The sequence below is a fragment of the Larimichthys crocea genome, chromosome XVIII (assembly GCF_000972845.2).
Source record: "Larimichthys crocea isolate SSNF chromosome XVIII, L_crocea_2.0, whole genome shotgun sequence".
In the NCBI taxonomy this organism is placed as follows: Eukaryota; Metazoa; Chordata; class Actinopteri; family Sciaenidae; genus Larimichthys; species Larimichthys crocea.
Genome location: NC_040028.1, coordinates 14,406,942 through 14,429,592, shown reverse-complemented (window position 1 = coordinate 14,429,592; position 22,651 = coordinate 14,406,942). Strand labels below are relative to the sequence as shown.

Here is a 22,651-nt window from a genome sequence, read left to right as displayed (position 1 = left end):
AGGCCTGTTTGGTGGTCAGTGCTCTGTCAAGGTGATTACTGCCTTGTTGACCGTGATGCAGGTTAAAGTCACCCACAGAAAAGGACGACGTGCCTCCCTCTGTCCACACCTCTAACCGGTTATTGAAGCCTAAATGACAAATCTCCTGCAGGATCAAACCTGTGCAACACAAAACAGCTTCCACGCAAACTACTGCTCATTTCTGTCACTTCTATTTTTGCAGGTATGTAAACCTCATTTAAAAAAAAACACCTGTTAGAGCATCTCCAATGACAATAAAAGAAGAGTTCCTCTTTAGTTTAGACTCTACAGATGAATTAAAGCCACTCACCGTGATGATGATGATGATGATGTGGATCCAGGTGAACAGGTGCAGTCCCACGAAGCCCCCCCTCCCCAAAACAACAACAAAAAAAGTGTATTTACCACCAAATTAAGTCCTGGAGGAGAGACTGCTGCGCTCTTTTGGTACACACTCCAAGAAACAGAAGAAAAAAGACCTGAGCTCCAGTCCTGCTATAGATCCAACGCAAGGTGACCTTGCTTTTGTTGAAGTGGCTCTTTGATTTGCTGATATTTAAAGCCAGCCTTATCTGTTTATTGTCATTGCGCACGGATGAGTCACGGGAGAGTAGTACTACCTCCACCGGTGCTGCATATTTGTGTGGAGAGACCACAAGACCCGTCTGCAGGGTGTCTGTCTGCAGGTTGGACACTGAATGGCGCCACTAAAGTGTGACTTTTTTTTTTTTTTTTTTTTTTTTGATCGTCTCCGGCTCTATAATACAGCTCTGGTACGAATCCTGGTCACGAACATGGACTTGAAGTTTGATGCTGTGTGCAACCACAATTACGTGAGGAGGGCTCAGGACTGAAGAGAGGAGGAGGAGGAGGAGGAGGAGGTGGTGGTGTAGGAGGAGGAGGAGGAGGTGGGAGAGAAGCTGGTTTTTTGCTCTTGTGGAAAAAAACAAGAGGATAACAGTGAAAGCCTCAACACTCCTTTAATTGATTTTATTTATTTGTTTCACCCCCTCCAATCTCTCAAAATTTGCCACCTCAACACTGAGATCAATAAAAAAAACATTTGCAGATTATCTCAACACAACTTGTCCTTAAATCTAAGACTAATCATCCTGTCATAAACATCTTATTTACCCACTTTTTTCTGTGTGTGTGTGTGTGTGTGTGTGTGCAGACAGGCTGCTGTTTGAATGGTGAAGATGTAACCTACGACATCATGACACACTGAAAGGACCAGAAAACAACAAAAAATAATCCACAAGGTGGCAGTGAGAAACCAAGAATGACTCCTGCAGGAGCAGCAGAGCACAAATGGGCCATGCCAGAAATACTCCATGAAGCTAATTATAAACCAGAGCAATTAATCTGGAACACGTCTCCATCATACATGAACACAGGGACACACACACACACAAAAGACAAGACAAGTCAATAGCCCACAAGTCTCTAGGAGGTTTGTTATCTTTCGTATCATGAATATTAAAAGGTCATTTTGTCATGTTGTGACACTGTTGATATAAAACACCACATTACATATCAGGACAGAGTCTGAAGGGTTTTCAGCTCCACGTCCTGCTGCTCTCCCATCCTGACGCCTCCATTTTAAAGCCACCAATAGTCGTTTTAAACAAAGTGTTAGATTCAATTCATCGACACAAGATTAAAAAAATGTAAAACAATTAATAACGGAGGATGAGTTCAGTTAAAATAAAGACTAATCCTCCTTTAACCGTTTAACATCCACTGACAAGAACACCCTTATTTCAGCATCTTGATCCATCTCCTCTGCATGGATGATGAGTAACACAGCTTCGTGTTTGTCATTATCATCATAACCACAGCCCACATATTAAATATCTAGACAATAAGTCCACATGCATGAGCAAAAACATGCATACAAATCCAAATAAAATCCTACAAAGAAGAGATTCATATTAAGGCCTGTTTGGTGCTCTGTCAAGGTGATTACTGCCTTGTTGACCGCGATGCAGGTTGAAGTCACCCAACATAAAGTGTTCATTAGTGAGCTGTAAAGGCATTTGTGGGTGTTATTAGAGCAAAGCTAGCTGTTCCCCCCTCCTTCCTGTCTTTATGCTAAGATAACCACATCCTGACTCACAGCCTAGAGGAATAGTTCAACAGTTCCTCGTCCTCCCTCTAAGAACCCACAGAACTGCTGTATGCTGCTCGGGATATGATAATTTCACTAAACATATATTTATTTAGGAATATGCAGCATGTCAGGACAATATTTAAATGATAAGATAAGTCGTAAAGACTAGATTTTGCCTTAAAGGGTAGGGGGTTTTAATATTCAAGTCAGATAATAACAGACTACAAAAAGGACATCAACAAAAAAATACAGATTTACATTTACTTAACGTCCACCAAATTACTAATAAATCATAATTTAAAAACAGACATTTATTGGCATGAAGATGACTAAATAGTAGGTGGCATAAATGTTTTTTTTTTATATATATATTCATGTTTCCCTTTACATGAGCTGTATAACTCATTCTTTTCAGCATCATCTACATAGATTTTTTTTTGCTTTTTCATTGGTAAACTTTTAGAACTATATCTACATGTATGTGCAGTGTCACCTGGCTTTGATAATCATTTTTTCTGTCTATTAATACAATTAATGTAAGGTACTGAATATTTGTGGACCTGAGGATCTTTTAAATAAACACATAAACATAGCTAGGGAAAAGTTAGCAGGAAAATGGAAATTCATACCAAGTACAAATCTGCAAGAGTTCATTTAGGTTCACATTTTTATCTTAAAGCCATTTTTTAATGTACTATGCTGCTGAAAATGTTCCTCCTGTCCATACTGGCCTTGATGAAATCCCTTCCTAACATGAAGTTTCAGTATTTTCAGTTTGTGTTTATTCCTACATCTCAGTCTAGCACAGAAACACTGTGGGTTGAAAGACAAAGAGGGAATTTCATATAAAAATACTTTAGAGTTAGAAAGACACATTTGAAGAGTCAGATTGGCATCAGCAGAAATGAATGCATCCCCATCTTCCATGCCAGGAGAAATCATTACAGTGACCAACACATAGGCATGTGAGTATTGTATTAAATGAGCTAATCTTTAAGGCCTTCATCACATCAGGTTATCTTGTGCAAATGACCACACGTTTCACCCAATGAACATGATTCAGGGCTATCTGATGTTCTAGGTGGTAGCCTTCTTTGCCTGTCTGATAGTCTAGCTTTGTACATTTAGCAACAACACATTGCTATATACATATATATACATACCTGTCCTCTGCCAATACTGGTCACGTGGTCTTTGTACTGCCCTGCAGTGGCAATAACACAAAGAAGGTTTCACTTTTTTTTTTTTTTTTGTACCTTTGCTGCAAAGGAGTGGAGTGTAAGAATCCAACAAAAGATGTAAAAAACACAAAGAGGAAAAGGGGTGGGGTTGTTTTTTGTTTTTTTTACCTGCAGTTGTATGAAACTGTCCACAAGATGGGGCATAATCCAAATGTAGAGTGAGGAAGACAGAGACCGAGGAGGGGGGGTGTCAGAGAGACAGACTATTCCTGTATTTGTGTTTGTGACAGTGATTATTGTCACGACAGCCTGTGAGCAAAATCTGAATTAAACAAGTCGAGTTGTCTGAATTGCCATCATCCTGGAAAGAGAACAAACGTCACCTGGTCTTGTTCTTGTTTTTCTCTCCGATCCTGCAGCTGTCTGTGAATTTCCCTCGACTGTCACACGGTGTCTCACTGGTGTCACTGGTGTCTCCTTCATCTTATAAACTTTTAATCTTTTCAACCATGTCTTCAACTCAAAAAGCACCCATGAACAAATCTAGCCACGTGAGTCTGCCTTGAATAAATAGTCAGATAACCAAGCAAGTCATCATGTTTAAAAATTAAGAGGTAAATAAAATACTTCATGCAGCATTTTACAAAACAAATTCAGGTGGCACAGACCTCCAAAAAAAATCTGTCTGTAGACGACTCCTGCTGAGAGAAGAGGCATGCTGCTGACGTTCGACTCTTAACTCAGAGCTCAGCATTGAGGATTAAGGATAAAATGGGCTAATGCAACACTCTGTGAAAAGCTATGTTTGATCTTGTTAAAGCAGGTGAAGCTATGATAACATCAGCAGCAATCATCTGGGAACGTCTCAGGGCCGCAGCCAAAATTTTAGAGGAGCTGGGGCCTGTGAGAAGGAGATGAAATACTGAGCAGCTACCAAAGAATAAGAGCAGAGAACAACCTAATAATTGATGATTAGTATATAATATATCATATATTAGTAGATAATACGTCTGTACTCTAACTTAAAGCAACACTGTGGAACTTTTCTACCATAAAACAACACATGTAATCAGGTGAATGTGTCATTTCCATTTCTGTCTGATGTCCTCACTCAACTCTGTGATTTAATGGAGTTTCCTGATGTACAGTAAAGTAAACTACAGCCAACTGTAGCTGCTGTTAGCTCAGTTTGTTAGCTGGGCGGCGAGCTCAGAGCAGCAGGAAGTATTTGTACCGGACAAGAGTAAATCTAGGACTGACTTTTAGTCGTTGGCGATAGCTTTGTGAAATAAAAATGCCAGGCAGGGCTTCTATGTCTTGTGTTGATGCACTTGCGTGATGCTTGGTTGCTTGGTTGGTTGGTTGGTTGGTTGGTTGGTTGGTTGGTTGGTTGGATAGATAGATCATTAGACTATTTTTATTCCCCCTCGGGTAAAGTGGTGTTATTATTGATCCTTCACTACTCCTCCTACTGTCCTTCACACAAATCATGTGCTTTGTCTGTCAGTTAAAAGCATTCACTCATTAGGAAAGGGTTAAAATGGAAACTGAAAAAAAAAATACTCTTCTAGAAAAATAACTGTGAATAAATGAAGCAGTACATACAGACGATGCCATCACAGGACCGAGGATATGAGCAGGAACAGACGGATTGAAGACAAACATCTGAGTGAAGCTGAACAGCAAACATTCAAGGCCTGCAGAAGTCACATGACAGAGTCACACGACAGGAATGAGAGAGAAAATATAACATTTCACCACTAGGAGGCGCTATAATAAACTGATCTGCTGCCTGTGATGCTTTACTGGAGGGACACAAAACTCACAAGTAGTGTTGAGATAATCACAGTGGTGGAATTTAAACAAAGTACATTTACTTGAGTACTGCACTTAAGTATAGTTTTGCTTGTACAAGTCAGAAACAAATATTCTTCTTTGTATTATATTTCCATATTGGCTGTAGATGTTTCTTTACATTTTATATGCAAACTGCATCATCAGCTTATAAAATATGATACATTATTTTAAATTAAACTATTAGACAGTATGTAAAATTGTCAAAAAGGACTGTAATATTAAAATACTGCATACACATGAATGCATCATTAATAATAAGATAATTTAATATTCAATAGCATCACAATGTCAGCAGAATAACGGGCATTTTTCACTGCTGATAATTTAAGAATATTTTAACTGCATGTTATCATTTATAACTTTGATGTTAGTTACATTTTGAATGTAGGACTTTTGGTTGTATTGAACTATTTTGATATTATCGCATTGCTACCAAGCAGCAACCTCTGTGGCTGTGAAGTGAAGCATCAAAAACTGCAGTTCCTCCAACGTCCACTTGAGTCTGGCTACAGAATGAGTCAGTCTCCATGAGTCCCCATGTTAACATGTCCAACTTCACAGCAGAAATAAAATGTTTACAGCCTGGTACAAAAAACTGTTTTGGTCTCTATAGCTAATTTCCCCATTTATGACAACTGTACGGAGGGTGAATTTTTATTTAACTCACCTGTTCAAATTTCTTGTCTTGAACTTATGCATAAGCAGTGTGGTTGCTTTGATTGACTGGTAAGTGCCATTACATTTGACTTATTTGAGCACCCAGGCATCATTCAGCCTGCCTCAGGTCCTCTGATGATCCACATCGTTGCTGATTTTTAGATTATCCGGGACAGAAATGAGGCAGGACTGCCAAGATGGACTTGTGGGTGACATCACGCGTCCTCAATTCACATTTACTTTTAAATGATTCATCAGTTCTCAGGTTATTATTGATTTATGTAAATCTGTTTTTCATGTACCGTTTTGTAAAGTCTCACTGTTAAATGTCCCAACAACACAAAGGTCTAAACGCTGTTTGTGGTGGAGAAATACTGTATGCTTTTTTTAGAAAGTGGTCAAATTTGGCTGCAATAATGTTTCTTATCCTCGAGATCACAGGTCTTATCTTATCAGGTTATCTTGGGAAAACAACTTTTTGTTGTCTCCAGATAACATTTCTTTCCTGTTATCACAAGAAAACAGCCACGTTGTTATGAGATAATTAACTCTCAGTCTCAAGTAAACGAGATAAAAAATAATAATCTGCCACAATCGTTCTCAGCCTCCATGCAAATTTAAATATTTTGAGTCTAGAAATTTGGATCATATGGAGGATTTTACAGGAACAGTCCAACATTTTGGGAAATAACCGGTAAATATATATCTGTGGTCAGCAGCATTTGTTTTTGGCTGATTAAAGAAACAAGTCATGACATGTTTAACGGTGCAAATAGAGGGGTTACCGGTATCTTGCTGCAGACAGATCCAGGCTAGCTGTTTCCACCTGTTTCTAGTCTTTGTGCTAAGCTAAGCTAACAGATTGCTGGCTGTAGCTTTGTTTTTATTGTACAGATAGGATAGTGGTATTGGTCTTCTCATCAAATGTTAAATATTTCCTTTAACTGTAGAATTTAAACAACTTGGAGTTGCTAAAAAAAAAACCTTGAGCAAGGTTTAAGCTCAAAGAGGGTCAAGGACAGAGTGTAAACAAGGTGGGCACGTTATTGGACAAACACTGTAATCAGTTATCTGCATTTAAACATACTTATGTATTCAATAAAGAGATGGTTATGAAGAAAAGTAATAATGAATAATAATGAAGAAAAATGACATGTTTTAATTACATGTTAATCACTGTGCACTGATGTATAATACAAGCAGCTCAGCATGAGACTGACTGTTGACCTCATACGCATAAATCTCCATTCAAGAGTCACCATTTTAATCATAAGTGCCATGAAATTTGCTCTTTATCGCAACACTTTTATATGTACAGATATAAGATGTCAAAGTTAGAATCTAATTTAACAATTTTTCATGGTTTAAATGACCAAGACTCCCCCTTTTTCCTTTAAAAGCCAATTAAAATATGCTAAATTATGATCCTTCATAAAAATGGAAATGACTCAAAATGTCTTGTTACAATCAGAGGAATTATTTAACAATGGAAAATAAATCTCTAAATGTCTCCATGACATTATAAAGCAATGACATCCCTCTCTCTCTCTGAGGTAACACATGTACATTAAATAAACGATAGAACAACAGGGATTTGCAGATGGGATGAGATGCAACATGAGGTCATCTTGTTTACACTACAAAACAATTTTTATTGTCTTCGACATAATCTGTTGTGTCATACTAACCGCTGGGTCTAGTTTATACGGGTCTCCGGTGACACATGAAAACCCTCTCACAGCTACGTGGAGACACTTAAAGCTCCTGTGTGAACACTTAGCATGAGTCTGTTACATATAGTCTGGATTAAAGAGTATGTTTATAGCAGTTACAAGTGCCAGAAGCCATTCCTACGCAGATAAATCCATGAATCACTTTGCTGATTCGAATTGTTTTGCTTAGTTCGGTTCACATTTCTTTAGGATTTATGTCATTGTTCAAATATGCATAATGGTTATGGGTTCACTGCAAGCAGCAACCTCTGTGGCTGTGAAGTGAAGCCAGTGCAGAAGTACCAAAAACTGCAGTTCCTCAAACGTCCACTTGAAGCTGGCTACAGAACAGTTCAGTCTTCATAAGTCCCCATGTTAAAATGTTCAACTTCACAGCAGAAATAAACACATTTACAGCCTGGTACAATTAACCTGTTCAAATTATATTAAGGCTTTGATTGACAGGTGGGTGCCGTTTGAGTACCCAGGTGTCATTCAACCTGTCTCACCTCCACAACCCACATCTTTGGCGATTAGTCAGGAGGTGGCAAAAGCAGGACTACCACACTCTGAGCTTCACGCCGCCTCTTCAGAAACCTGTGGGTGACGTCATGGATACGACGTCCATATTTATACTGTCTGTGGTTCACTGTTTTAGTTCAGTAGCAACAAGTCCTCCAAGAAAAACAACAAAACATTTTCGTCCACAAAGGAGAGTTTTCTGATCCGACCTAATGACAGGACGACGTGTTCCTTCATAAACCTACAAATCACCAGTTTCATGATGTTGTAGCGCTCCTCCTCCTCATCATCATCATTATCATCAATCGTCTTGGTTAGCTTTAGGGAAAAATCGTGATTTGGGTTCAAATAAATACTTTGTTAGGGGTTAGGGAAACAATGTGGTTTGGTTAAAATTACTACTCCACAGAAGTTAAGGGGACCTTCGTCATCATGTGGTTAAGGGTCAGGAGTAATCATACCTCAACAAAACAAACAAACAACTGTCTCCAGTGGTAAAGTCTGATGTTTTGTTCACCACTTTCCCCTCCCTGCTTTGCTCCTGTCTTGCTCCCATCATAATTACTACTGGATGGTTTGTCACATATATTTTTAACAAGGAAGTAACATACTGTGAATCACGGCTGAGCTGACAACGGTGCTCTCAGTCGCCAGTGTGGGGAGCTCCACTGCAGAAAGCTGCTGGTTCAGTGTCACAGTGAGTGACTGCTCAGTTCAGTTTTATTCAGATTATTTGTTAGGGACATCTCTTCACATACAGGGACTTGTAGAGAGACAGTTCCCCCATTTAAATTTTGCTTTTTGGGTCAACAAGTCAAAATATTTCTACCAAGCAGGCAAGTTTAACAAGCTGCTTCAGGTTTGTTATAAAACCACCAGGCCTTGCTCTAAAGGTCATAAAAGGTCTGTTTGATATAAGTCACAGTTCCCAGTTAAACAACAAAACTAACCTCAAACTAACATAAAGTGACATGCCAGAAACAGAGTGTACCACAGGCATTATTTAGAAGCAAAATATTAACTTTGTGACTTAAAATGATTTATTTGTTCATGATTTTGGCTTTTGGTTCCAATTTTTAGTCAATCAGCTCAAACTAAGAGAGAAAAAACTCATTTATCACCTCTGCCATTTCTCAGCTAAACTCTGAGAGGAGACGCTGACAACATGAAAACACTGTCATATTTTACTTATCAGACCCTGAAAACATGTTTTTTCAGTCAGTTTAGTGTTTTCTTTATTTTTTTATTCTTCATTTTGTGTTTTTCTTTGCTCAGTTTGGAAAAAGGTGACGTCATTTGGCTATATTTGAATAGAATCTGATGACAGTTGTGAAGTTGTTTGTTTTTGTTGTCAATAAAAAGATGACTATGAAGCAGATTAACCGAGTTTGATTCGAACCTCTTGATAAACAATTCCTAATGTTTAATAATGTTTCACGTTTAGTGATAGATATTCGAATACCAGGTTTCAATCAGTGGGTTTTAAGGCCCAAAAGCAGCCCAGCTCACAGATTTAATAATTATTTATCCACATTAAATGTAACAGCAGCTACACATTTTACATAACTAACCTCCACAGATCAATATAATCACTACCAACTAACCTCCACAGAGCGCAGCAGAGCTGTTGACAACAAGGATTTGATTTAGTCATTTTATTTTGAAAAGTGTCTGCAGAGCCACACTGTAAAAAAAAAGAAAACAAAAAAAAGGTTTTACCTTAACAAACAGGCAGCTGTGGATGCCAGAATTTTACAGTAATAAATATGGTATAACTTTTTCTAATATTACAGTAAAAGTATAGTAGCACTGTTGATTTCATGGTTGTGGTTGCTGTTTTATTCCATATTTTATTGTAAGTTTTATCCATTAAAAGAAACTCTGCTTTGCCATTTAACTGACATGAAAATACCACATGAATGCTGTATAAAAACAGGTTTTGCCATGAAATATTACTGCACGTGATCAAGTAATTGTTTTTATATTTTCACTTCTTAACTCTTCTTTCAGCTTTCATTGCCATGTTGTAGTTTAACGTGATTTCTTGCCTATATAGCTAGTACAGGCAGTATTAATTAGTTAATTAAACGTTTATGAAACAATATATTGTAGTTGTAAACACATAAAAGGACGATTTAAAGTATTACTACATCTGTCAACAACTGTATCTTCTCCTGAGTTAATGAGTGATTGATAACACAATATAACCAAGCAGAAGTTATATTTGATGATACATGATTACACACAAACCAGTCTCAGTGTGTTATGAAGCATTTGTTAACTGCTGGCATGTGTAACAAACATTCACAGGCATGTTTAAAACATACTGAGTCTGAAAGTTTGTGCCTGCCTTTGGAAATATTAGTTTGACAGCAAAAAAAACAACAAAAGCTTTGAGCTGCATCCTGTGAAGTTGTTGTGGAGATAGAAAAGGTCTAAAGAAAGTTAATTTCTTCAATAAATAAATACATTTTATGACTGAATAATGTCTGCTTTAACAGATAAAAACAGTAAAATTCAGACATCAAATTCATTATTTACATTTGAAAAAGTTTTGGCCCCAAAAGAAGGGGAATTATTAAAACTTTCATTTATTCAGTGTCCCCACATTGTTTGCATGACTAAAGAGAATACTGGTGTAACTATTTCCCCCTTTCAATTTTAAATTTATTTTCCAGTCCTGAGAAGCGGAAGTGACCTCGAGGTCATTATTGAACCACAAAGTTTTTTTTTTTTGTGTGTGTGTCTTTTTCTGTGTCAGTCTGGTTCAACCATTGTACAGCAATGTACAAACAATCTTTTTCTTTCTTTTTTTTTTTACAAACCCTTCAAACAAAATAACCTCTATTATAAAGAAGACCTTCTGCAACCTAAAGGCATAAACGACCAGTCAAAAACACAGAGTGACTGCATTGAAACAAGCTTTTGTGACAGGCAGGTCCAAACATTTAAAGAGTTGTGTCTTATATTTTTCTGATATTCCAATATATATTATATTACTAAGAATCACTGGGTTAAAGTTTGGATCAATAAGGCATGAATGTCTTACTGCTGGACTAATATTACCCATACTGGAAAATTCTGACCCAGTGTTAGACACAATAAGTTAGTTATAGAAAATGATTTGTTTATGACATTCAAAACACCAAATAATATAAAAATAACACAAACACACCCAACAGTAATATGAATGGGGGTTGTTTTCTCCCTGGATAAAGTTATAGTCGACATTATTAACTAATAAATAAACACTTTAATATGTAAATTGACTTAAAACTAGTAAAAATAGTGTATTTTAAACCATTTTTTAACTGTTTATATACAAAAGTATAAACCTGAAGCGAACGACACAGGATGAGATCATTAGGATTTAATCTGCAATAATAATATTAATGATTATTTTCTTTCTTTTGGACAGTTGAGATTAAATAATTTTTAATCCTACATACACGGCCATTTGAGATAAGAATATTTGAAGTTCTTCATTCATTTCTAGAAAATAAACTTAAGCCATATGATCTCCTCTCTATGAACAATTAAGCATTATGGCCTCCTGACACTGTTAAAGAATCGTGACTCTTTCTTGGACAATGAAGCCAAATCAGAGCTGAACAATGCCTTTGTGCAGAGCCAGTCTGGTGCATTCAACACATCCATCCATAGGCATCGTTTTATAATAGGATCATAAAATGTGGATAAAGACTTTCCAGTTCACATGGTCACATCTCATCATATTACTGTAGCTTCTTCCTCGTTTTGTGTTGAATGTATGTTAATATTCATGCAGACTGTTCAGTCTTTGGATTTGGTACGACTGGCCTCTCTGAACTCTCAGAGCACCACTTACACATTTACTATGAATACCCATATAATATGAACTGTACTGTCCTATAATATAAAATAGGACAGTACAGTGAAATGGTCCAAATACTACAGCTGATAAATATAACACAAACTGCAGCAGACACGTTTTGTTTGCTTCAAAGATCCAACCAATCATTTTTGACCACATAAATTACAGGTATGACCATTTTACGTTGTATAACTGAAGTGTTTGACTTTATATATCTGATTTCCTGCGATTTACAAATATTTCTGATGTAAACAAACCTTTAACAACACTAGCAAACATGATATCTTGTATTTAAATGCTGCCTACAGTGCTAGTTCTTGTATTTATTATTTATTTCTTAGTTTCTCTAACAGATACAACATTGTTAGGAGAAATATAAGTAAATGGAGTATCTAGCAGCTCCCGTTCTCCGTTCGCCTTTTTTAAATTCATGTTAAAATCAGTTTGGGAGTGAGCACGTTCCAATCCTGCTTTTTGAATTTTGATGTTCACATCTGGATTTTAAATATGCATCAGGATAATTCATCAACTAAACTCGCCGTACAACACAGAAACCAAAACAAACTGTTAGATAAATGTTAAACAATAATACTAGAAATAATAATAATAATAAAACTGAGTGATATAAATGGACTCAAACATCTTGAATCTTCCAGGAAAGTCAACATGTACGATAAAATAATAGAAAAAAAACCCCCGTCTCTCTCTGATTTCAAATGAAACTGTCTATCAAGCCTGGAGCTCAGCATCAACATTCATCAGTTAAATTTGCCATAATAAAATTTGCCTGCTCTTATGAATTTACAAAAGGGGGCGCTGTTGAGGGGGAAAAGTGACAAAATATTAAATAATGTGAGCGGCTGTCTCTTCATCCTGACATTTTCAGTGAGCCCTCATAAGACAGACAGGAGGACAGGGTCTCTGTGTGATGAAGTTATTGAACTCAGTGTTAGAAACTGAAGAGTTCAACACTTCTCTGTGTTGATTATGGACGTTGCTGCTTTCAGGTTAGAAAAACGAGCTATTTTCCACTTTAAATCCACCAAATCTACCAAAATATTAAGTAGGAGTTAGTTTACTGTACTTTTTGAAAGGTGCTGTTGTGGTGGAGTAGTTAAACGAGTAACTACTGAGTTGAATGCTATTGCATTACCACCACTCTGTTGGACAAACTAATTAGTTTGGTCACACAAAAGTGTCCACTAAGTCACAGAGAAACTCAATCAGACAGGTAAGTTGCAGCACGTCCTGTGAGTAACATGAATCCAGTGATATTCCAACTAAAAGGCAAAGTGTTTCTCAGTTCATGGGTCACATCTATAGCCTGCGGTATCACTGCAAACTCCTCAGAGGTGAATGTAAAAAACAAAGCAAATAGGCCACAGCTATTAAAGAGTGCATTAACAGTTTTTACTTGATTCAAATGGAGGAAAAAGTGTATGAAAATGTATAAATGTCTGATATTTGCCAAAACAAGTTAATGTAACAAAAAATATTTTATTTATTCTGAGGGTTGCTTGTTTCTTATCCATAAAAATGAGTGATTTTTAATGGTTTAATGGTTTGAATCTGAAAAGATTTGGAGTTTAATTCAATTATATTTCAGAGTATCAGCACCTGTGTGCACCTTTGAAATGCTCAGGTCTATGTAAGATGGAGAGGAATCTCATACGAGCTTTATATGTCAGCTTTTACTCGTTTGGCGCTCACACATTTCAGTGTTTAACATTATAAATGTGTGTGTACATTGTGTGTGTACGTTTCCAATTATTTCTGTGACGATTTCCAAACACAGTCCACAGAGTAACTCGACTTCTGTCACCTCTATGTTACATAAATATTTCTTTTCTCGTGTTAGAGGTTAAACAACAACATCAGCAGGACAGGAAACTGAATTTGAAACCATTTTTTCATCTTCGCTACAGCCAAAGTAATATTAAACATTGTTCTAGCTTGGATGGATTATTCATTTTTCACCACGACTAACTAAATATTAGCACAATATTTCCTGCAAGTCCTTAAAATCACTTCAATTTTAAAACAGTTTCCACGAGGAACATCAATCGACATAAAACCCGATTGTCTCATCCCTTCAATGTAACCGAGAGAGATATTAAACGACTTATTCTGAGTTGAGGAAAAAATGTTATAATCTTTATTCTCACACAGTATTTGGGTCATATCAACAATAGCAGATCTTTTCAAGAGCATGCTTAAAAACACCCCATAAGGAGCAAAAAACGGACACTTTCATTCAACAAAAGCTATTAAATAGAATTTACAGGGGGGGTGTGAAATCTTCCACCGAAGACAATGATCAAAACACAAGTTGAAAACTTGTCTTCTTGATATGATATAGACAGTGAATTCAAACTCATGAGCTATAACTTCTCCATCATGGTCCCAAATTAACTTATGAAACTTTTTATATATATATTTATATATATACACACAAAAATGTGCTACACAGACTGTTAAAAAACCATTGTCAGGATGGAAGAAATCAACCAATGAAAATGAAGAAAATACCCTATAAAAATGCAGCTCACTGTGTACTTTAACTAATGTAGGACTGACTGTATTGCACTAGTGATTTCTACTGTTTCAAATGTCTACAAGAGGGTGTGTTACAACATATTCCTCGTGTCCTCCCTTTTGACATGGTCAAGTGTCTTGTCGTGGCATTTGCTTTTTTTGTTCTGGTGAGTTTTGACATGTTTTGCCAAATGGTCACTCCTCATGAACCTCTTGCAGCAGTCCGGGCAAACAAAGCGCTTCTCCCCCGTGTGAGTCCTCAGGTGTCTCTGCAGCTCGTCCGACCTGGTGAAACTCTTGCCACAGAACAGCCAGTTGCACACAAACGGCCGCTCTCCAGAGTGCCACCTCAGGTGCGCTTTGAGGTGAGAAGTTTTCCCATAAACTTTCCCGCAACCCGGTATGTGACAAATGTGTTGTTTCTTCTTCCCAGGCTCGTCGCTGGACGTGGAGGACTGACAGTTGGGACACCTGCACCTCCTGCACCGCCGCGCAGTTGCGAGAGGGGACTTTGTGTGCAGCAGAGCCGCGATTTGCGTCTGGTATTGCGCAAAGTCCGTATGTCCCAGAACCAAACCTCTCTGCAGCTGGAAGCGATGTGGACCAAGCGAGGAAGAGTGACTGACATGGTTCCCCTGCTGGAGGCTCCACCACGGAATATCCTCTCCAGGGTTTGGGGACAACTGTCTCTGTTGCTGGTGCACAAGGCCAGAGTGTCCCGTGACAAAACTTGGCATTGCGGGCGGAATGGGAGTTGGGGCTGCGTAACTGACAGCGGGGACGTAGGTGGGAGGGCAGGTGGACTGCAGAGACTGCATGGAGCAAGGTAACATCTTCACAGGGGAGAAGTCATATGGGTACGAGGGGTCCGCCGGAGGGGTGAGAGGCAGTTCGTGATGCGAGCTGAAGGAGCTCTGGATGTGCGCAGACAGCTGAGGCTTGGAGGATAGTCCGAAAGTAGAGTTGCTGGCCAGGCTGCTCTGAGGGGTTCCCTCGTTAGTCCACGGGTGAAATAAACGCGAAGGAGAGCCCAGAGTTGGGTCGTAAGGGACCTGGAGGAAATCTGATGGGTTTGATCCGTGATGATGCCCGATCCGGTTACAAGTGGCAGCCAGGAGAGCCAGCGGAGAGTGCTTACAGTTCTCTGGAGAGGAGTTTGGGGTGCGATCCTGGAGAACCGAGACACACATTTTCTATATTACAATCATCATCTAACACACTCACACACTGCGGTTTAATAACCAATCAAATTCAGTTTGAATTTCATCCGCTTTAATCGACCCTGTACGGCAACGATGTGCCATAAAAAGTTGGGAGTCATTTTTACGCACGACAATTAGCGATAGTAATTAAATTAAATGACACTGGGCTATGAAGGTACTACAGCACGACATTTACGCATGTTGTTAAATATTTAAAAAAAAACTCGAACCGAAAAAAAGTGTTATTAAAGTTATTAAAGTGTTCAAAGTAAACAGTGAGTGAGTAAAAGTTGCAGCACAAACCTGGAGAAAAGCCTGAAGTGTTTCATTCCGCAGTACAGCCACTGCTGCCATGGTAAAAACGTCCTCCTCTCTGTCTCGATGATGAAAAAAAAATAATTTAAAAAAAACAAAAATAAAAAACACACTAATTTAAAATAAATGTGTGCATTCGCTGTAAAAAAAACAAAAACAACGTGTCGCGTCGAGGCAGGTCTTGTCCTCCACTCTTCTGTGCTTCCTCTCTCCGAGATATCCTCGGTCTATCTGAAGAGTGAGGGATCACTTCTTAGAATTTGATAAGGACTTTGGTGGGCCGCCAGCCAGTCAGAAATAAGATTTATTACTTTGAAGTTTGCCGCTGCCCAATCATCAAAGAATAGCGGCTCTTTGAGAGGGGAAAGCAAATCCTTTGAATCCACAAAGCTCCTATGGTGTGTTTGTTGGTCTGGATAAAGGAGCTGATTATTAGGGGGGATGGGAAGGGAGGAGATAAAGGCGGGACAATTAATGAAGTAATCACTATGTGGGAAATGTATATACACAAATAATTGGATTTTCTTGATCAAAGACCCCCATGCCGCCTGGAGACCCCGGTATTGGATGCTGTAGTCATCTGATCCTCTTTTTGTAATTAAGGATTTGTAGCAGAACCCTATGTGACAATGTGACATTGTTATCTCTGGAGATCTCCAAGAGCGTTGCCTGTGACTGTTTGATGGAAGAAATGAAGTGACTCAACACAAAGTTCTCATCTCTCAAGAATCTTTCTTTTACATTTCTAATTTGAATTAAAATGTCTTTGTTGTTCCTTTTGAACCACAACACAGAATTAAACACTTAATTATACCCTCTCTGGATTTATTTAAATGCTTATTTCTCCTTCGCTTTGTTTCATCCGAAAACCTTACTCATAATTCAGATTTTTAGTTGCTCTTTGTTGAGCGTCAAAAAAAATGTAAGCTTATAAGAAGCCTCGGGGTGAATTCCCTGCAGCTCATTCTGATGAATTATAACATGTTAGTTAACATGACACAAGAGGGGAAAAAGCTCCTGTTTTTTTTTAAATCAGGTGACAAAGGCAGCACTTGAAATGCTGATGTCTCAATTATCTTTTCCCTTATAAACTTGTCATGTCAGTGTGTGTCTGTGGAGGAAGCTCACAGCAACCTCAACACAAAGGCTAAACTGTCACATAATATCACATTTCTTTGTTTCACAACATCTAATAAAGGCAGAACTATGCAGTTTTTTCACAAGCTGATAGCCAAACTTTTGTGGCGGAGCAGCCGAAAATGGAAGTTGTAGTTTTCTATATCAACTCTCTGATCTTTATCTGGCTTCCCTGCAGAAACAATCACTGTCCTCTCAACTAGTTTGGAGCGGCAGATTTTGAATTAGATCTGTTCCTTTGAAGGGATTAATGTTCCCAGTCCTCTCCCACGGCTTTACACACAGTCATGAGGGAAAGGAGGGTGGTGGTAGTGGTGGTGGTGGTGGTGGTGGGGATCCTGCTGGGCTGCACTGGAGCCATGTTAAACTACAAAACTGGCTACAGGAGTGTTGTAGTCACACCGCTGACTGATAAAAAACACTAGTGGCAGATTAACCTTGTTTACATCAAGTTGTGGCAGCAGTGGGCGATGAAGTTTATTGTACGGAGGTTACAGAAGTTTGGAGAACAACAGGAAGGTCGATGCTTTGAATCCTGAGCCAGGATCTGTTAAATCTGACCTTTACATAAAAGTGCATGTTTGAAAGTTACACCTAAAAGCAGAGGTCCCTTTATAAATGTTTGTACTACTTGTTAATAAGGGGCTATTCTAATATATAGTTACTTGACTAATGGTTATTTAGTAATGCTTTATGGTGAACTCCTGGGTAACAAAACAAAAACATGCATTTTCCTTTGATGTTTTTGAGGTTTCTGCCAGTTTTTCCTTGCCACTGTCGCCAAGTGCTTGCTCATGGTGGGATGTGTTGGGTCTCTGTAAATAATATTATAAGGAGTTTGGTCTAGACCTGTTCAGATATAACTAAATAAAACAGGATTGAATTCATCGGAGAGGTGGATTTTTCTAACAGGACTTCATTGATGACTTACTGAAACACTGATGACTTGATGGTTAATTAGAAAGTGAGTGTTATACCAACATCTTTTACTAAATTATCACCAAACATAAGAAAAAAAAGCACAAAGTGTGTGCTCCTTAATGGTATCTAAAGCATCCATGAAGCATTTGTAAACGATTCCTTAATCATTTATGAAGCCATTAGTTAATATGTGTGAATTGTACTTTATTAGTGTGCATGTATTCACTTTGCGCATTTTGGCATTAAAGGATTTTGACACAAAGGAGCTCAAAACAAGTGAAAAGAGAATCATAAAATGACTGAATGGTTTATACATCACTAAGAACAAGTATGCTTGGGTTGCCAGGTTGTGAAAAAAAATCCTTTGACTGGTGTTTATCCTTTCTATTTGAGTAATAATTTAGCTGTAAATGAAGGTAAAATATTCATACACAGTCCCAGGTTTCTCACTTTTTCTACTGAGTGTGTTAATTAATCATTAATAAAGAGTTTTACACAAATCTATTTCACTGATGAGGATAAACAACAGCAAAAAGAGACTTTTCACCACTTTATTAGTTCATGTTATGTTTATAACTGACTTATAAGGAGTGGTAAATGATTTATTAAACATTTATAAAGTTACTACTGAATTATTTATATAGGACGCCTCATTAGAAAGTAGTACAAACACAGCCTTACTGTCAAATGTACTTTATTGGTCCACATGTATTCACTTTATGTAATTTGAAATAAAGGATTTTGATACAACGGCGCTCAAAACTGGTGAAATGCAGTAAACTTAGCTGTTATTAGCTGAATTACAGTAAACATTTTTACAGTCTTCTCCAAAAGTTTGTATTTGTGCAGAAAAGTGCTGTCAGCTAGTTCTTACCTTCAAGGTTTAAATGTCAGATAAATGTCAAATGTTGTAAGCTGCTCGCTCTTATGTCAAACCAGACAAGGTAAAGGGAGAATCCACCCTAAAACAGAATCAAGATTTCTCTATGATCCTGAGCAGCAGCAGTGATTTGTACATATTAAAATACAGTAATTCTGATTCAGGGTGGATGTTCACATAAATCTGCTTTACATATGAGTTGGCGTCCGCCAAATATGGCAACTACATGAATTCTGTGAGCCATCAGCATTACCAAATTATTGATATCTTTCTTTGAGATACTCGGTTCAGCCTTAAATGCAAGTTGTCACATTTTAATGCATCTCAATGGGACTCCAGCCAGAGGGATAGATTTGGCTGAGCAGGACTTTGATATAGTTTGTAAAAAAATTCATGACAGTGCGACACAATGTCCAGTTCCCCCGAAGGTAATTTGCTTGCTCCAAACCTTTACCGTCTTATGGCCATGCCTCGAGTTTTACAGGGTCACCTCAGCAGTGGTTTTGGCTAAAAGAAATCTTCCCTGTGGCATTTGATGGGGAAATTAAATTGGTGGAACACCCAAACTGGAGGAGTTTTTCTGCCTGCACACTCAAAGGTTTGAACATGGAAGCAGTCTGTACCATCCGTGTATTTCATACAGCGAGAGAGTCGATCTACAGAAATACCGTTAAGAGGTTGAGATGTGAATGAAGCTTCATTTTAGTTTTGCAGTTACAGGAAACTAAACTCACACTGTTGTTATATTTAAAGGACAGGAAACTGAAGCAAGCATTTTTTTTCTACATGTGGTAAAGTTGGCTCAAATTCAGATTTTGACCTGAGATCAAATTAAACATTTGATAAATGTTTAACAGTAGACGAACAGGAGGCTGTGTGCTCATAATTTTAAATCGGTGTTGCTTTATAAGATATAATGTGAAAATTATAGCAGATTTGAGACATAGAAGATCTTTTATTGTGCATATATTGCTGTTTAGAGCCCAAGACAATCACCATTGTGGTAGGTAAAATTTATATTTATATTAATTGTCAAAGTTTTTTTGTAGAAGATGTAAAAAGGAGCATTACGAGACAACACGAGAATAAAAAAATACACCAATAGTCAAACATCTGCAGCTTAACCACATTTATTTGACTGATATAAAACAGCAGTTTACAAGAAATAAATAAAAATGTACAACAGATATCGAGTGTTGCTGAATTTCTTTTGGTTTAGGTCCAGGTCAAAGTTGAAGAAGGCGATCTGCAGAGAGGAGAGAGAGAAGAACTGCATCAGTTTTTAATTATTATAATCTGAGTGTAATGATTTTCTTCCTATTGTATTGACCCCGAATGGATCTGAAAGAAAGCAGAGCTGCATGTGAGCTTGACACTTTGAGCCAACTGACAGAGGATTCGTTGGATTTGACAGTCAGGGGGCAATGCCACAACACGAACCCCTTTTTAACTTTTTATATTCTCTGGACAGTTGGAAAGAAAACAGGTTCCACATCTGTCTTATAGAAAGATATCAGAGATGGGCATGAGGGACGGGGGGTTTGGGGGTTGTAGAGAGGGAGGTGGTGTGAGAGTGAGAGTGTGTGAGAGAGAGAGAGAGAGAGATGGGGGAGGAGGGAGAGGCGCTCGAGGCTACTGGGTACTTGAGCCGCTATAATAGTGTCTCGTATGAGAAAACATCTGTGAATTTCCTCAGTGATCTACAACAAAGTATAACTCAGAGCAGTCACTCAGCCGACCTTTGAAGTTGCTGTCTGACAGAAAGCTGCCATTGTTCGCAGCCCCCAACACACAGAAACTCCAACTTTGGTCTCACTAATTTTCCCTGCAATGCGATACAACTCTTTTTTTTCTCTCTCTCTCTCCCTCTCTCTCTCTCTTTTCCAAGCCTATGAAGCTGCGGATCTCTGCATATTCAAGGGCAAAGAGCAAAGCCTTGGCAATGTGCACGGTTGGCCTGGGGTCACGTAGGGCGGGACAGGTCATTTTACCTTCCCTCAGCCCACCCTGGGTGCATTAATCCAGCCCTAAAGAGGGAAACTCTCCCCCCTGTGTGATGATGTACAAAGTTACCGCCTGCAGTGCACTCCCAGGAAAGATTATAATGAAAAGATCTCATCTTCATTGATCATTTATACTGTGATAAACAAAAACAGGTGTTTTTTATTGACATTCTCTCACTTTAGCAACGACTTTCAGGCAATAAGAGCTGCTGAATACTTCTTGTAACTTTATTTATGCAATGACGATTGTTGGAAATTTGAAATATTGTCGCTTCAGTCGTACAAAATAAGTTGTTAGCTCGTTCAAAGCATGAAACCGGACTGCAAAACGCTAACGTTCCTTCAACAAGATCCCACATTGTCATAGGCTAAAATAATCTGCATAAAAAAGTAGAGTGTGTAAAAAATAAAACAGGAGTGTGCAGAAAGTCATTATGACAGTGGGTGGTCTCCATGGACAACTACACAAATATCCAGGAGGAGCACAGGAGGACAGATTTTAAAACATTTACACCGGACTCTACTTTACTCTGACCTCAATCAAAAGGTCGTTTTGTTGAGCACCAGGTGATACGTCCCCGCTCCTCCTGGCAGTGGCAAAAAGACAAGCTTTCTGTTATGCATCCCAAACTAAAAACAAGGCCGTGGTAATTCTCACACTGTTACCCGTCCAGCGTTTATTCAATGGCAGCTGGTCCCACCATCTGGGAAAGCAGCACCGGGGCAAAACAAAACAGGTTACACCTTTGGCCATGCCAAGTCTGCTAGTGCCCCACTCCGTCTACAAACTGAGAGAGGCTAATCACAATTTCACGCTCTGATTTGTCAAATCCCATTCCAGCACCGGAGGCACCAAGAAAACTTTTAAGTCAATAAATTTCATGGCATACAGGATAACAGCTCTTCCATACTGTTGTTCTATTGTTCTGTTTTTATTTTACTTTTACACAAGGAAGCGACTGAACGGGTTACATCTCTCTTATGCAAATGTAAAGGAAGCTGTAGTTTTGACCAAAACATTTGGTCACCGCCGAGATTAGCGGCGTGGAACAGACTCTTATCCCCTCATGCATGCATTTTCTATTCATGCAAATGTTAACAATAAAACAGTGCATAAAGAACCCTCAACAAACTGCAGGTGTGAGGAAGCTGAAACAAAGGCCACTATAACCCTAATGGCATCCCTTGTCATTAAGAGACCTTTGATGTATGTACTCAACAGACTCTTTTATCTCCTTCTTCCTCTTTGCCTCTTACTCTCTCTCTGTCTCTACCCGGCTCAACCAGTTTCTTTATTAATGCCGTCTTTGGGGAATGAGTCCTCGACGCACACATCTGACATCTGGATGACGCTCATGTTATGTCGCTTTCTTTGGCACCCAATCGTTAAGCCAGCGAGGAGCGTCACGACGCTAAGTTTGTCCTGCTCGTCCTCTGTCCTTGAAGTTGGTGGGAAGAAAAAACTATTTCAAAACAAGCATTAATTCTTTATTTATAAACCTGCGGTATGCAATCGTAATATATGGAGTGATATATTCTACTGTGGTGGAAAACTGACACATCTGGATATCAAAAGCACGTAAACTGCATTAAAACAGTATTTGAAAAGGCTGCACATGAAATACAGGTATTCAAACTCTCCCTTTGAACTCAAAGGATATAGAAACAGGACAATGTTGGCCTAATCGTGTTCTCTCTTTGAAGTGAGACATCACTATTAGGTGAAAAGGTAAGTATGCTTC

General features: G+C 38.4%; 2 protein-coding genes across 3 annotated transcripts in view; both read right to left on the bottom strand.

The window, feature by feature from the left end:
* Window positions 1–14,081: 14,081 nt before the first annotated feature.
* Window positions 14,082–16,647, bottom strand: sp5a (Sp5 transcription factor a). The gene is made up of 2 exons (XM_019255226.2): window positions 15,957–16,647; window positions 14,082–15,620 (listed from the first exon to the last, which is right to left on the bottom strand). Exons 1-2 carry the CDS (start codon window positions 16,005–16,007, stop codon window positions 14,544–14,546), a joined length of 1,128 nt encoding a protein of 375 aa, XP_019110771.1. The 5' UTR covers window positions 16,008–16,647; the 3' UTR covers window positions 14,082–14,543.
* Window positions 16,648–20,030: 3,383 nt separating this feature from the next.
* myo3b (myosin IIIB) overlaps window positions 20,031–22,651 on the bottom strand; it is a 62,271-nt gene continuing 59,650 nt past the window's right edge. For both annotated transcript variants that reach the window (XM_027290785.1, XM_027290786.1), the window contains one exon: window positions 20,031–20,152. The gene's annotated coding sequence lies outside the window, so the exon portion shown is untranslated. The remainder of the gene's footprint in view (window positions 20,153–22,651) is intronic.